Below are 14,469 nucleotides of genomic sequence, written 5' to 3'. Positions count from 1 at the left end.
GATATTTCTAAGCCGGTCACCTCGGCTCGGAACTGAGCCGTTTATGTCACACCAAGCCATCCTATCAGGTGGTGGATAGTCGGGGATTCAACCATGTCCTCTTCTCATTATGGTTTTGCTAGAAGGCGGGCTTGAGCAGAGTAGCCAATCACAAGCGAGCAGAGTCCCACCTGGTCAAGTGGTGGGTTAGGTGGTTTACGCATGGACTTGGAGAGGACGGGGGAGGGGGGGGTGGGGTGGTACCGAGGCCGAGGTAGAGGAAGTCCGGATGGTCATTTTTGCTAAGTGGCCAGCAAGGTCCACGTGTTCCATTTTTATTGGGCAGACGGGCTCAGTATATACCGAGCGTCAACAGAAGACATTTATGTAATTCTTCATACCTTTGGCTGCACGGCAGGCTTTTCATTATTAAAATTTGAAAGGATGACAAAAGTATGCTAATTCTATACATCGGACAATAATAAAGTTACATAGTCCTGGTTTCAACAATATGTTCTGCGGAAAAATAATAAATTTACTTGTCTATTCACGGTTATGATTATTATATCAGCGTATAAGTATATAAAATTTCAGGATTCGGTGAATATTAAGCCTTTGAGATATTAATATACAGTTCATGTTAGACCATGGAAAAACTTGATTATAAATTAAGTCATGGAGATAATGACACAGATAATCATCTGCAAACCATTTTGACCAGTTCAACAGTGTAATATGCGACCGTTATGGTCTGAGGGTAACTTGGAGCTGACACTGAGATTTGAACCTAAGACCACCACTCTCACGAACTGAGCTCATTCAGGGCGACGCCAAACCTGTGTATGATCTTCATGAGTTTAATCTCGGTATTCCAATTAAACAAGGATGCGTGCATGCTGAAAAGAAGAAATACATAGATATAGAAGATAAGGCACCAAACTAGTTGCAATCTTTACGAGTCGATCATACCAAAGCTTACTAAGTTCAAATATTTCCTTCGGGCTGAACTTGAAATGTTTGATCAATCGGATCTCAAGAATTCAATCCTTTTGAGAAAGTTATGAATGATTTAGAACTCAAAACTCAACAAGGCATGCTTCTCTTCAAGGGCCAATGGCGCTGGTACTTTTAACAGTAAACTGCAACTGTATCCATCTCAAAAAGTAAAAACAAAATGCAACAATCTCATTTCCCATATGGTTTCTTGGAAACATTATATCTTTCAATGTAAAGATATTTAAAACTTTCATTAATGGATGATACTTTTTAAATACAATAAACAAATAACGATCCCAGCCCCTTTACAGACCCTACAATTAGGACCTCACAGAGTACAAAATTATGCCACACAAAGCATGAAAATGGGCAAAAAAACCCTTATCGCATACTCAGTTCTAGGCATCTAGAGGGACGGGAGCTTTACACCTTGAAAAAGATGAATCCGCAGACCCCAGCCTCTTTCATTAAATAATAATTACCAGGGGCACATCCTTGTTCCTCCAGACTATCGTAATATCCAAAAAAAAAATGTCTGTCAAAAGAACCACGCATTTCACCTATTTTGAAGCCCTTCAATTGCCTTCTTCCACTGCCAAGCTCTTTGTTTTGCATCCTCAAATTGCAGTACCTTTTTTGGCTGAGAAATGACATAACTTGTATCAGAGAAAAGAAAAAAAACATGCAGCTAGTTAATTTCTTGTGAAGCAATTTCATCAACCCCAAGATCATTACAGCATCACGTTTCATGGCCCTCCAGACTTTGAAAAGAATCATCTCAATGATAGGACCATGCCGCAAAATCTTAGGGGACAAAACTGACTGAAGATATGTGACTGAGAGATAACAGAGCAGTAAGGCCATACCGTACAAATCTTGAACTGTGACGGAGTAGCGACTTGGATGCTGAGGTCATTAGAGTTGTCAGACCAAATTATATTTCCCTTCACTATTAGCTTGGCAGGATCCACATAAATCAGTTTAGGCTTGTTGGTAAGGATAAGTTGCACCTTCTTGCTGGTCAGTTTTTGAATCTTCTTCACCATTGAGATCATAAGAACTGACTCCCCAGGCTCGAGGAATTGTTGCCTGTTAGCATGGTATACGTATTAAAGATCAATGTGGATTTCATAACAGAAACAGGAAATGCAATATCATAAACTCTCTGCAAGGATTTTAGGAAGTACTTAGGCAATACAGGGAGTCCTTAAAATGCTAAAGAAAGAAAAAATTAGCCTCCAAATCAAGTGCTATTATCTCATGTAAGCATATTTCTAGATCTGAGACTCTTGCCAACAAACCAGAATAACACTGTATTTATCACACTAGAGCTCATAACAGACCTTGCAAGAAAAAGATTATAATTCTTTTGAAATTAAAAAATGAGTGATGAGAAGCACAAAGCAGAATGGTTTAGAGGATACCATTTTGAATCAAAGGAGTCAATTGAAGCGAGCCTAGTTACATGACCAGATGCTTCAGAAGAAGATGTGGCACCACTGCTACCCTCAATTTGTCTTACTGCACCATCTCCAATGTGTGAGGGGTTCCATGAGTTATCACGACTACCACCCTCAACTGACTGAACACAAAAAACATAAAAACACAATGTTCTAAGAAACAGTCTAAGAATGCTCACTCAAGAAAGGAAGAATATATGCAAGAGTTGAGTTTCTCTATATTAATATTCCAAAACAACATGAAAGTCATACCCCCGTCTCCAATGCAAGTTTTGGAGGGGTTTGCCCTCGTAAATTCTTCCAGTCAACTCCCTTAAAGAATGGATGCATCTTCAGTGCAGCATAACCATCTGGCCCAGCACCTGGTCTCCTGCTGGGATCTAAGTCCTGTAACAGTTGCATGGTGAAGTGAAGGCTTGAACTACATACTAGTCAATGCAATATAAAATACCTGAACATTCTCAAGAATGGAAGTGGTATATAACTCTGTAGCTTTTGTAAGGGAAGAATTCCCATAAAGATTTTGAAAATATCATTTGCCCAATTGACCAAGAAACTTTTTGTTTCTGGGTGTATGGCTATTTACTTGGTCTGACCAAAAACAAAAAAAACCTAAAGGAATCCTAGTTATGACTAGCAGGATTACTAATAGAATCAGATTGCAATAAGTATAAGTTGGTAGCTTACCAATAACCGGTCAATGAGGTCTTTAGCTTCCTCTGAAAAATGATTTGGAAACCTAATATCTCTTGCTATAATTCTTTGGAAAATAAGCCACTCGCTTGCATCTTTGAAAGGAGAAGTTCCTGAAAGCATTTGGTACACGGTGCAGCCAAGTGCCCAGAGGTCATTTCTGTTTTGATATGTTCAAACGAGCAAAAGAAATGTTATCCTACAAAGGTCATATATTATTAAGAACAGACAAAATGAACAAGGAAACAAAGAAAAGACGAACCACTTGCCAAAATTAGCCAAAAAGTCTACAAGCTTTACACTAAGCTTAAGACTTTTTTTGGACCGAAAAAAGCTTAAGAAAATTTAGAAATAAAGTACAAGCCCCAGTAACTCCGCTTAAGTCCCTTACCCAAAAGTTGCAGGAGAAGAATTCAGGACTTCGGGAGGGACATATGCCGCTGTCCCCACAAATGTGCAGGCTTTATCATCTAGACAAAGCATCCAGAAAACAATCTCATCATATTACTCAAAAAAAGAACCATGTAGCCTCCACATGACTAAAATTATAAGATACCTGATGCTGCATTTGGAAGAACAGTAATTCGGCTATCCTGCATAGGCTTTACACTCCCAAAATCAGCAATCTTGATATTACCCTCAGATGTAAGTAACAAGTTCTCTGGCTGCCATTTGAAAATCTATTAGCATGTTCATATGACCTTAAAATGCACAAGTATATTCTTAAGAAAATACCTTGATATCTCTATGAATCAATCCCATACTGTGTATGTATTCAAGTGCGTCTACAACTTCTGCTGCATAAAAGCGAGCTTCATCCTCAGAGAGACGACCTTTCTGCACACAATTTAGTGAAACAATGGATCCAGTAGAATGACAATCTAGAGGGGGCAGAGAACCATGAACTGGAAGCATATAAACAAATTCAATAACACAGAATAGTTAGGCACTGCAAATTAGGTACTTCAAGCTAGTAGCTAGCTGGCATGTTCACTAATCAGTGATTTTTGGAAAAATCATATTTTGAGTTCAAGAAAGAGAAGTAATGCTAGGTCAACATTAATTTCAAGAAGGAATTACAATATTCACCATATTCCTTGATATACAATTGAGGATGAAAAATCACAACATAAAATGAATTCTTCTTATTGAAAAGTAGATGCAGAGGTAATTCCACAATAACATGAAAAGCACATGTTATAATCTTAAAGCTTACCCTAGTTATTTGATCAAAAAGCTCTCCGCCTTCACAGGATTCAAGTGCCATGTCTTCACAAAAAATTAAAGAAACCAGTGTCAATGAGATTCCAGAATGAGCAAACAAAGAATAAAAATTTGAGAATACAAAAACACTGAACCAGAAGGAAGAAGTAAATCTGAAACAAGTACAAAAGACATGGTGACTTAGAAGAGGTTACAAGTTTACAACCAAGAATACCTACACAGTGAAAAGGAATCTTGAAATGTAAAAAATAGCCGCACAATTCCTGGATGATCCAGCTGATCAAGAACAATCCGTTCCAGCTTCACATAAGCTGTTTTATTTTCTTTGGTAATGAATTTTTTGTCCATGATCTTTAATGCATAGACAGTTCCTGTGTCCTTCTTCTTAGCTCTCACAACCTGAAATTTATTGGCATTAAGAGACAAATAAGAACCAGGAAAAAACTTTAAGCAGCACAAACAGTTCAACAACAATATGCATAGTATTATATAATATCTATAAAAGTTTTGAAACATGGTCATTATGACAGAAATTACATAACCACAAAACAACCATGAGAAGAAAAAAAAGAATAAAGTATCAGTACCACCATAATAACATCATTTCAGGTAGCCTCCATCTCACTCCAAGACATACCAGCATGATAATATTTTTGTCATCGAGAAGAAACAAACTTCTCTTAATGCTAACAAAAATTACATCTATGTAGACATTAAAAAGTAAAATAATTTGGATCCTAAAATGCCAACAAACCACCCCCTCCCCAACACTTCTAACTATTTTGGTCTAACACACTGCAGCCCGTAGAGAGCCCCAAAATCTGATCTTTTCCCAACGCTCTTCCTCCCCTAGTCCACTGAAATCTTCAAAATTCTTCTACCAGCATAAATAACATATTGACCAACTAAAAATCCTATGTCCTAAAATTTACTACAAGCTCACACCAACCAAATGCAGGTTTGAAGCTCTACAGTCCCAAGAGTAAAGAACACAATGTACTCAAGCATCCCAACTCAGGGAAACTGATCGACCCATATGACAGTTCTTTTTGCCCTTCCATTACACTTGCAATGTTTCTATTAGTTTACTCAAAGAAAGGTTGGGAAAGATACAGCCAAAAGCAGGACTTTCCTCAAACAATGCCTTACAGGGTTTGTTCTTTTTGTTTTTATAACAATTGATATTGTCTAGAAGTGAATATAAACCACTATAAATTGCCAATAACTCACGTTTAAAAAAAAATGCTGATCACCCAATAAATGTATAGCATATGCAACCCGTTCATTTACATATCAATTACATCATCCAATCACACAACTACGTTTCCAAACCATGAAAATCCACCAGTCTACGAGATTACTCAGATAACAAAATCAAAACAACAAAAACCAACAAAGTTCGGAAAATAATAAATTTAAAACCGGACCTTGGAATAGGAACCAACGCCATAGATCTTGCCCAATTCAAAGTCTTGAATGCTGAATTGCTCTTGGGGAGCCCTGAAAGCAAAGCTCTTGGATCTCGGAACATTGGCACCATTAGAAGAATTCCCCTGAATCTTCAACTTAGCATCAAAATCTTTCTCCATTGCCAACATATCTCTCTGTGACAATTCCTCTACATGTTAGCACCAACACCACTTTCTCTCTCCAGGAAAAGCCTTGGGAGCAGAGCAAAGACAATCACTTGGATGGGAGAGAGCCTGCCTCTCTTTCTCTAATATTCTCTTCTGAAAAAAGAAAAGGTGAAGGATTGGATTCCTTATTGTTAAATGTGGGTATGTGTGTATTCAGGGGAGGTGAGCAGCTTTAGCTTTGGTTCCAATTTCAAAACCCTAGAAAGCAGAGAGAAATTGGATTATTGTGGAATTGGTAATGGGGAGAGGAGAGAGAGAAAGAGAGAGAAAAGGGAGAGTGGAGTAATATTAGTTTTTGGATGGAGGAGAGGGAGGTATGGGGATGGAAGAAGAGAAGAGAGTGGGCACATGCCACATGGGATTTTCAATGATGAATAGATGGATAGCTTCCAAGGCCTAAAAAAGGAAATTGGAGGGAGTGGCAATGCTGATGCATATGGCTAATGCTGGCCATTATTGCAAGCTTTTAAGCCTTTTATGGATATGGAGGTCCCTTACAATGTCCATTGGGCTTCTCACTAGCTTCCAATCTATCTATCTATCTCTAAGTGCATCTACAATCATGCTCTCTATATTTTAATTAAATTTTAACTAAAAACATATAAAAGTTATTTTAGGAGCTCTTTATAAAATTTAAACTCCATTCATATTCTCTAGTTTAGGGAGTCATAAATGCTATAACTCTTTTGTAATTGGTCCATCTCTATTAAAAAGTATATAAAAAATAGTTAGCATTAAATAAAGGTGTGAAATACTCATTGAATAAAGCAGCATTAAATTATAGAGAGTCACTAAGAGTCATTTCTCTCTCCTTATATTTAGGAGCTCCTAGAGGTCTCCCTATTTTAGGAGGTAGATAGGGAGTGTGGTTGGAGAAATTATACAATAGTACGGTTATACCACGTCATCTTATGATACTTCCACTCAAATATTGCCACTTGTCCAATTTAAAAAAATAATAATTTGCTTTTTCACAGCTGGACTTTTACTTAATTTTCATATTTTATATAGAATTAGAAAAATAAAAATAAATTAAAAAGTACCATAGCCACCACCCCTCTCTCTCTTCTTCCCCTTCTCTCTTCCTCTTCACCACTGCCACTATCAGTGGCCACCCCTCTCTCTTCCCCTTCTCTCTTCCTCTTTCAAACAATATCGTTATCTTCCATAGTGCCCCTACACCTTTCTCTTATTTCTCTCAGACCTAGACCTTTCTTAGATTGCCACTGGCCGATCCTGATTACCCAAGCATGAACTATTTTTAATTATCAAGACTACTTCCCAACTATTATCATCAAAACCAGTTTAATCATCCTCCCTCTAAACCCAACCCTACTGCGTGAAATTAGTATAAGGGATAAAGAGAAAGAGGAAGGGAAAGGGATGGTGTCATGGCAGGTACTGGAGATTAGGTTCATCGGGTTGGGGTGGTGCTGCTGTTGGGGCAATACTCTTTTTTTTTTTTTTTTTTAAATCAAGTCTTTTATTTTTATAATTCTATTTCAAAATATAAAAACTGAGAAGCCCAGCTGTAAAAAAGTAAATTATTTAATTTTAAAAATGAACACATGGCAATATTTAAGTGGGAGTACTATAAGCTGACGTGGTATATCTGTACTATTGTATAATTTCTCGTGTGGTTGGAGTTGTATTTTTCCAATTTCTCCCTAAAAAATTTCTAAGGAGATGGTTTAGGGAGCCTACTATCATATTGTATTATGATTCAAACCTTTCTTTGCAATTGCACCACTTCTCATGTGTAATGTTTTCTTGTCAAACATATATGATGTTTTAATGTGAATCTGAACCACACATTTAAATAAAAATTAATCAAATTAACAATTTAAGTTTACATTTTTAAATATTTTATATTGTCAAATTGTCTGATAAGAATATACTTCTTTTCTGAAATGAATTATTCTTCATGACATATGCACAGTTGACTCCGCCACATCATGTTTTTCTTGGAATTTTTTTTGGTCGGATTTCTTGGCATTTCAAGCTGTTCATGCAAGGGAACCGCATCAATAGTTGGGTCATGCGCATATTCGAAATTGGTGCAGTTGTTTTGAATGAGCGAAGTGTGACATATAAGTGGAATGGCATTCGAATAAAATGCTAACTTGGATAAATATTGACGACATTGAATCATAAAATGGTATTAGTTTCAAAGAAAGGTTCAAATGGTCCTGTTAGGCGGCCAAAAACATGAAGAAAAACGAAACTAATTGGCAAAAATTTCCCTAGAAGTCGCCAGCAACTGAACACAGTTGTGTCACTTAACAAAAGGTGGCTTTCCCTAAATTTTCTATTAGCATTTTCTTCCGTTCCACTCAACACTAGTCATTGCCTGCACCATGGCCATTTACTTGGTTTTCCTCCTCAACACCTCCATCTCCATCCCCATAATGAACCCATGGTAGCATTGACTCAATACTAGTCATTGCCTGCACCATGGCCATTTACTTGGTTTTCCTCCTCAACACCTCCATCTCCATCCCCATAATGAACCCATGGTAACATTGACTCAAGCAAAACAGCCAATGTATTTCGATTTGCAACATTACGGGGAGCATGGCCACCCTCCATTGGATCTCCAACAGGGGGCTGCGCAGCATCCCTCATCCTTGGATCAAGCATGAAATGTTGCAAAACTTCAGGTGGGGCAGATGGCGCCGAAGAAGCAAAATCTGAAACCAACAAGTGGGCATACCTGTAGTAAACAAGTAGGCAGTCAGTCATTCTACCAAATCCAGCCTTAATGTATGCAGATATATAACTTGTAAGTTCTGCAATAGTGATAAACAAAATACTAGGGAAATTGTAGCTGAAGTATGACTTTACACTTACTCATTTTTCTCAGATGAGAATGCTTCTTTTCTCACGCATGCCCAATCCTTCTTATCACTACTATTATGCCTTAGTCTTTCAATCACAAGCTGTGCAGCATCCCTCAGCAAATTTTGCAGCTCCGGGAGCCTCCATATAAGACTATTTCTCTCAACATATATGTTTATTAGGTGATCCAACGATGGGATTCCTACTTGATCTGCTCGGAAAAATGCATTTTTGAGTATATCCGCCCACACCTTGTCCTTCAAAGGTACCTTGTCTACTAATTTCATTAAGACTGTGGGGTGAAGCATCAATGCCTGCTTCATAAGATCAGTTGAAGTAGCCTTAGCAGTTTTTACAAGTGCATCTTTTGAAGGTTCCTCTTTCTCAAGATAGGATCGGCAAATGGCAAGGGAATATGAAAAATTTGGGAACAACCATAAGGAGTTATCACTTTTATACTCTTCAGAGAACCGTTCTAGCCATGCATACTCCATTGACCTCAAAGAAAAATAGTCAACACAGAACATGGCCCCCATTGGATCATCAGAATCTAGTGAAAGTAACAACTTGCAAACTTCTAAAGCGCATCGATGGCAGCCACGCATATCCATATTTTTCATGTGAGTAAAAAGTACGGTGAACAGAGGCTTGTTTGTTTCATAGCTGTATTTCACTTGGCAATTACCCTGCATGGGGGTGAACATTGGATTCCATGCACATTCCAAAGCATATAAACACTTCGAGATCAGTTCTGCTGACATTTGATGCTCACCCGTAAACTTATAGTACTCTGCCACAGTTATAAGAGAATCCAAATGATAAGGATGGTATAATAAAACACTTGCAATGGCATTGATATCATGTATAGCTTTGGCAGCTTCAAATTCACTCTGTGCTTGATGGTAGGATGAGGAATGTACATATCTGCACATAAGATTAAAATCAAGATAATGATGCATGAATCAATACCGAACCAAAAAGATGTGGGATCAAATATCATAACTCCTAATCTGGTCTTGAACACATTCTGACAAACTCTAAACTGTGACTATAAACAATGGGATGGGTAAAAATAGGAAAAACCAAAATTTGAAAAAAAGAAAAGGAAACATAAATATCAATGCTGAAGTAAGAGTTGGCTCTCACTCTTGAGAGTAATACCGCAATCAAACTTTGTCTACCTACCATTAAAGAGTAGTGAATGTTTTGACTCCAACGATAGTTATCATTACTTATACTGCAGGACACCACATTCATGAAGATAGCTGGATGACTGATCTATATGGTACCAACCAACAACAATTTAGTACAGACTGTACTCCTTCTCAGTTGACCTTAATTTCATATAAGCATCCACAAATTTTTCTTGTGCAACTGCCAGGATAAAAAATTGATAGCCCTAGCAGTTTTTGTACTCATTTCAAAGACAATAGCTAAGCAACAGAGAATAATCTTACCGAAAGTGATGGTATCCTTCGCTCACGTGAAGAAATTCCATGGACAAAGAACCATCCCAGCGAGGCCAATGCTCTGATGGTGTGATCAGGATAGTTTTTCTAGGAATATAAGCACTGCGTCTTCCACCTCGTGCCATTCTAGAACTGCCACTTCGCTCATGTTTCTCAAAGGACCTTACCACCTTAGAGCCAAAGATTCTTCGCATCTCATTTTCAGCATTTAAAAACTTGGGATCCACTTGTAATGTAGAGGGTGCACATGGCTTACCCAAATTATCACAATCCTTTGTGTCAGCTGATTTTCCAGGGGCATCCAAAGAGAGTGATTCAAGAATCGCATCCAAGGGCTTTTCAACATTGGATGTACTTGAAGAAGAAGAAACCTCTTTGCCTTTCTTCTTTTTCTTCTTCTTTGATTTTTGATTGGACGTTGAAACCACACCACCAACCTTAGTTTTCAGCTGAGGCACAATTGAGGGTTCATCAAAAGTTTCTGATTCATCCTCCTGCAGCCACCCAAAACGACAATTAAACATCCAAAGTAAAACCCTTTTGCACAATCCAATACCAACCCAAAAACAGCTTATGCAGAATACTGAACAATAAAATAAATAAAAATTCCATCTTTTTGCTCTGTTGCAGTTTCTCAAATCCCTAATAAGCTTAAGAATATTGAATAAGAAAACAAAATTAGCACAACAAAAAATACTAAAAAAAGTGAACCTGGTGGTCAAGGTCATGGTCATCGTCGTTGAGGAGGTCGAAGGGATTGATTGAAGCTTTCCCGTTCAGCTGCTGGGCTTCTTCTTCTTCCTCTTCGTGGTCCGATTCTATGCGTTGGTCCTCTTCTTGTTCCTTCAAAACTTTCTTCAACAAACGACCTGACATCGCCTCAAAAATCCCAAACCCGATGCTCACAAATTCTCAATCTTCTGATCAAATCAGCTTCAGTGCTTCACCGTCAAACAATTAAACCTAAATAATCAAAATGTTTGCTTGACTCTGTCGATTACGATATCTCACAACAGAGAGGAAAAACCAAAACGACCTCACTCGATCGATGCTCCTTTGCTCAATTTGCCACGTCAATACTATTTTATGCTTTAAAAATAGGCAGGATTATTATTAGAGTCTAATTTTTAAGAATAAAATTTTATTACAACAATTTTCTTCCAACATGGTCAATATAAAATAAAGAGCTAGTTGATATCACTAATTTCAAAACATGGAACCACAAGGAATCGAAAATTTTGAGTTTCAAGCTTTAAGGAATTAGGGCTTTGAAATTTCATTCAATCCCAACCAAATTTTGCTCGAATATATTTACTATACGCTTTATATATATACAAAGAGCTTTTATTGAGGATCCTCAAATAAGCTTATTTGAGAGACACCCTTATAGAGCTCACTCCTTATTGTATTTTACTAATTCAAATTGTCTATTTTGTAGATATTTTCATTTAAATATCATCTCTACAAAAAATCACTTAAATCTGATATCATTTGACCATTTAATTGAATTATTGAAATTTTAGTACTTTCTTGAAGGACAATGTTCATTGATTTTGTAGGACACAATTGGATGTCGAAACGGCCGGTTTTCAATTTCTCTAATTTTTTTTGCAATGATGAATGTAAACTTAAAAATTAGATGGTTTGTATCGTTTAAAAAAAAAAATTGAAGGAAACCCTAAAGGGTGTCCCTCAAATATTTGAGAGATCCCTCAATAAAATGGAACATATATATATCATGTTCAAAATTAGATGTATAAATAAGTGGATCAAAATTTTCATTTCAAAAAGACCATGAGATTAAAATAAGTGGATACACTACAGGAAAAACTTACATCCTACTTTCAAAAATCTAACAATTCATATGAAGTAATAAAATGAAATAGACTCAAGAAACCTCTTCTTTGATTTTGTTTGTTGAGGATAGAAATCAGGACTGAAAGGAGATAAGGTTATAAAGAGTTTTATACTAATTAAACCATATGGGCATGTTCGTTGATTAAGGTAAGTTAATCATAGTCGTGAATTTTAATTAAACTAGCTCTTTGGCTCGAGTTCATGCCAATTAACGTTTCAAATAGTCTTCACATAGACATAGAGTTTAATTGACTTTTGTTTAATTATTTAGTTTTACTATATATACGTATTATATTAGATGTTTTTTTTTTATAAATACAACTCATAATCTAAACTACAAACTACAAGTGAAGGGCGGAATCCAAGGATTCAACAGGTGGGTTATAAAGTTATTAACTTAAAATTTAATGATTATTTTTCTGATACTTATAGTTTCTATAGTCTTTCTAAAAATAAAAGTAAACATTAAATCATATAAATCACGCTAGCTTATAGCTCCATTGAATAATTTATAATAAGTAAAACAAATACATATTAAATGCAACCGAAAAACACATTATCAAAATGAAAATATGTTCAACAACATAAATTGAAAACTTACCTATTTTAATGTGTATTTTATTGTTGTTCTCCAACTAAATTCATAAAGAATTTAATTTTTTTTGGAATTTAATAAGTTAATATATATTGTGCTAATATTTAAAACAAGTTTTTTTTATGCGATATTTAAAACAAGTTAATTATATAGGTTTGATGTTTTTTCCCTAAAAATCTCACTATAGCCCATTGTACTTTAGTGTCGTTTTGCCAATGTACAGGGGAAATGGGGTTTCACATATACACACTACCAATGTGTTATGAGGTTCAGATTCTGGTTTGCAATTCAATGCAATTTTTCACTGGACTAGACCTTGTTGGCCTCTTTTTAGCATGATTTTAAATAAGAGTATTTGTTCTCATTTTCAAAGCTTCACCAAACTCCTATCATCTATATAAATAGATAATCTCATGTCTATCATTAGGTTTTATTTTATTTTATTTTAATTTTTCCTCTGTTTTTTTTTGGGGGTAAAATTGACAAACTAATGGGAATTCATTTGTAAACAATGTTAAATAGGAGTAATATTATTGCATAATCATTTTTATATGCTTTTGTGGAATTGTTTCGTGATTATGTCCTCAAATACAGGTTACATGCTATGCTTTATCTCATGTGTTGTGTTGTGATAGGTGGCAGCAGCAAGTTAAAGAGAGGGGCTATGCTTTTTTGTGTATAATTTTGCAACCACCAAAGTACTACCTCATGGCTCCAAGAAATCAAAGCTGCAACGTTCATTTTCCAGTGCAAATGCGGCAGATAACAAGCTAACACAGAATTAGGTATAATACATTGCATGCCTGGATTTATGACTTGGTTAAACTAATCAAATATACAGCATGCCAAAAGCAAAAAGGAGCTGTATTGTATCCGCCGACCTACCTCTGCATGCTAGGAGAGAAGAAAAGAAACACATTTTTGTGCTTTTATTTTATGTGTTTATAAAGTGCTGTGCTGGTGTGTGATTAGACTTGGACATTGAAGCTGGCAGCAGCCGTACAATAAGTTAGCTTTCGATTTCTCCGGCGCAGATTGTGGAGGAGATTTGAGAGAGTTGGAGGGGGGGGGGGGACCAATTAGGGTTTAAGGCCTAATGTTGGGGTGGCATGTGAGGATATATGATTGCTAACACCACTATGGGCTGCAAAGCAGCATCATTGCAAACACCATGGTTAACCATCTCATAATTACATATTTTGTGTGGGATTAGATGATTTTTATGTGTATTTTGCACGCCCCTTATGATTGATGAATATTATTACTTGATTAATTATTTGAGCAGGGTTTAAGTTCAGATGTCAATAACCATTGAGACAACTCCATATCTAGTCCTTTTTCCCTCTCTTTGTCATATTGACCCTTTTTTGCAGCAGTAAATATTTCAACTGTAAAAGATAACACTTTGACAAGCATAAGTAGGCTTTTGAATCCTCCTCAAAACCGTGTAGTGTTAAAGCGTCGCATTTGTTGATCATATTGTTAATTATTTCTCTCCATGCGCTTGACATTTACTAATTATATCCCTCCAATGTAATGTTATGCACGTCATATTTACTGATCACATTGTTAATTACAACTCTCTTTGCATAGACTGATTTATTTGTGGAATAAAAGAGATGATTAAGGTTACCAAATGAATAACATTTTTAATGGAGCTTATGGATTTGACATGATAATGGGTGTGCTAATGATTATTATTTGGAGGGATCTCACTGACC

At 36.4% G+C, this 14,469-nt stretch overlaps 2 protein-coding genes across 2 annotated transcripts; both read right to left on the bottom strand.

The window, feature by feature from the left end:
- Positions 1-1,179: 1,179 nt before the first annotated feature.
- Positions 1,180-6,415, bottom strand: LOC103332290 (3-phosphoinositide-dependent protein kinase 1-like). The gene is made up of 11 exons (XM_008235013.3): positions 5,780-6,415; positions 4,571-4,751; positions 4,345-4,397; positions 3,864-3,965; positions 3,685-3,793; positions 3,520-3,598; positions 3,123-3,288; positions 2,688-2,822; positions 2,400-2,557; positions 1,842-2,064; positions 1,180-1,615 (listed from the first exon to the last, which is right to left on the bottom strand). The coding sequence occupies exons 1-11, from the start codon at positions 5,948-5,950 to the stop codon at positions 1,532-1,534; spliced, it is 1,461 nt and encodes a 486-aa protein (XP_008233235.1). The 5' UTR covers positions 5,951-6,415; the 3' UTR covers positions 1,180-1,531.
- A 1,708-nt stretch (positions 6,416-8,123) lies between these two features.
- On the bottom strand, positions 8,124-11,363 carry LOC103342326 (transcription factor-like protein). Its single transcript, XM_089051645.1, has 4 exons — positions 11,008-11,363; positions 10,285-10,790; positions 8,840-9,751; positions 8,124-8,702 (listed from the first exon to the last, which is right to left on the bottom strand). Exons 1-4 carry the CDS (start codon positions 11,170-11,172, stop codon positions 8,426-8,428), a joined length of 1,860 nt encoding a protein of 619 aa, XP_088907771.1. The 5' UTR covers positions 11,173-11,363; the 3' UTR covers positions 8,124-8,425.
- Between the last annotated feature and the right edge of the window lie 3,106 nt (positions 11,364-14,469).

The sequence above is a fragment of the Prunus mume genome, linkage group LG5, assembly GCF_029339155.1.
Source record: "Prunus mume cultivar Tortuosa linkage group LG5, ASM2933915v1, whole genome shotgun sequence".
In the NCBI taxonomy this organism is placed as follows: Eukaryota; Viridiplantae; Streptophyta; class Magnoliopsida; order Rosales; family Rosaceae; genus Prunus; species Prunus mume.
Note: the sequence above shows the minus strand (reverse complement) of the source record. Positions and strands in the feature narration are given on the sequence as shown.